Below are 1,033 nucleotides of genomic sequence, written 5' to 3' on the forward strand. Positions count from 1 at the left end.
CACTGTACTTGAGCACACTAACCCTGCTCCGTTTGATTCAGTACTGGAAATTTTGCAAGTGCGTGACTTTTGCACATAATGTACTACCGCCATACCCTCCCCCACCCCCACCCACCTCCCTCATCTCTGAGAATTACATGCACACATCACTGTTACACTCATATGCATCCTTCACTTTACTTATTACAATATTGAACTTTTTCTTGTATGAAGATCTTTATTTTTGCACTACTGAAGTTCCCTCTATTTCCTGTTATTTTTTGTGTTGTACTTGTTTAATGTTGTAACTGGGTAAGAGAGTAACGCAATTTCAATTCTCTGTATGTTTTGCACATTGCAAAACATTAACAATTAAACTACTTGAATCTTAAAATCCTGGTTTTGCTCTTTCCTATTTTATTTATATATGTTATTATGCTAAGATACAAAATCATTTGTTTTTGTTATCTTGTGTAGAAAGAAACATTCATTACATTTTCTTAGTCTTGGTTTCAGATGTTTATTTTTTGTCTCCCTCTTATTTGCACTGTTTTGGTTTGTGCAGCTCCGTTACGGTGAGCCCACCCTGAGGCGAGCCGTACCCCTGGCCCTGGCTCTCATTTCCGTGTCCAACCCTCGTCTTAACATTTTGGACACCCTCAGCAAGTTTTCCCACGATGCCGACCCTGAAGTGTCTCACAACTCCATCTTTGCCATGGGAATGGTGGGCAGTGGTGAGTGTCAGCATTAAGATATAGACTTCATACCTGCTGCTAGGGCTGGGTGGTATGACCTCAAATTCATATCACGGTATAAACTGTACCCCTTCACGGTAACGGTATATATCGCGGTAGAAAATTATCATAAAAAGTAAAGATAATGTAATTTTTAGAGCATTTTTTTTTGCAGAGAACTGTAATCTTTATCAAACCCAGCATTTTTGCTTTAATATCTGCCTGCCAAACAATGGGCCTCATGCAAGAACATGTTCGTATTCTTATCCTAAATTTCTCTTACTTTTGTTCGTACAAAGGGTTCGTACGAACATGTCACG

At 39.1% G+C, this 1,033-nt stretch overlaps 1 protein-coding gene across 1 annotated transcript in view; it reads left to right on the top strand.

The window, feature by feature from the left end:
- The window catches only part of psmd2 (proteasome 26S subunit ubiquitin receptor, non-ATPase 2), a 45,666-nt gene that overhangs the window by 34,178 nt on the left and 10,455 nt on the right, over window positions 1-1,033 (top strand). Inside the window, exon 17 of the mRNA XM_014026427.1 lies at window positions 545-713. Coding sequence (XP_013881881.1) covers window positions 545-713 — 169 coding nt within the window. The remainder of the gene's footprint in view (window positions 1-544; window positions 714-1,033) is intronic.

Source organism: Austrofundulus limnaeus, unplaced genomic scaffold (genome assembly GCF_001266775.1).
Source record: "Austrofundulus limnaeus strain Quisiro unplaced genomic scaffold, Austrofundulus_limnaeus-1.0 Scaffold553, whole genome shotgun sequence".
In the NCBI taxonomy this organism is placed as follows: Eukaryota; Metazoa; Chordata; class Actinopteri; order Cyprinodontiformes; family Rivulidae; genus Austrofundulus; species Austrofundulus limnaeus.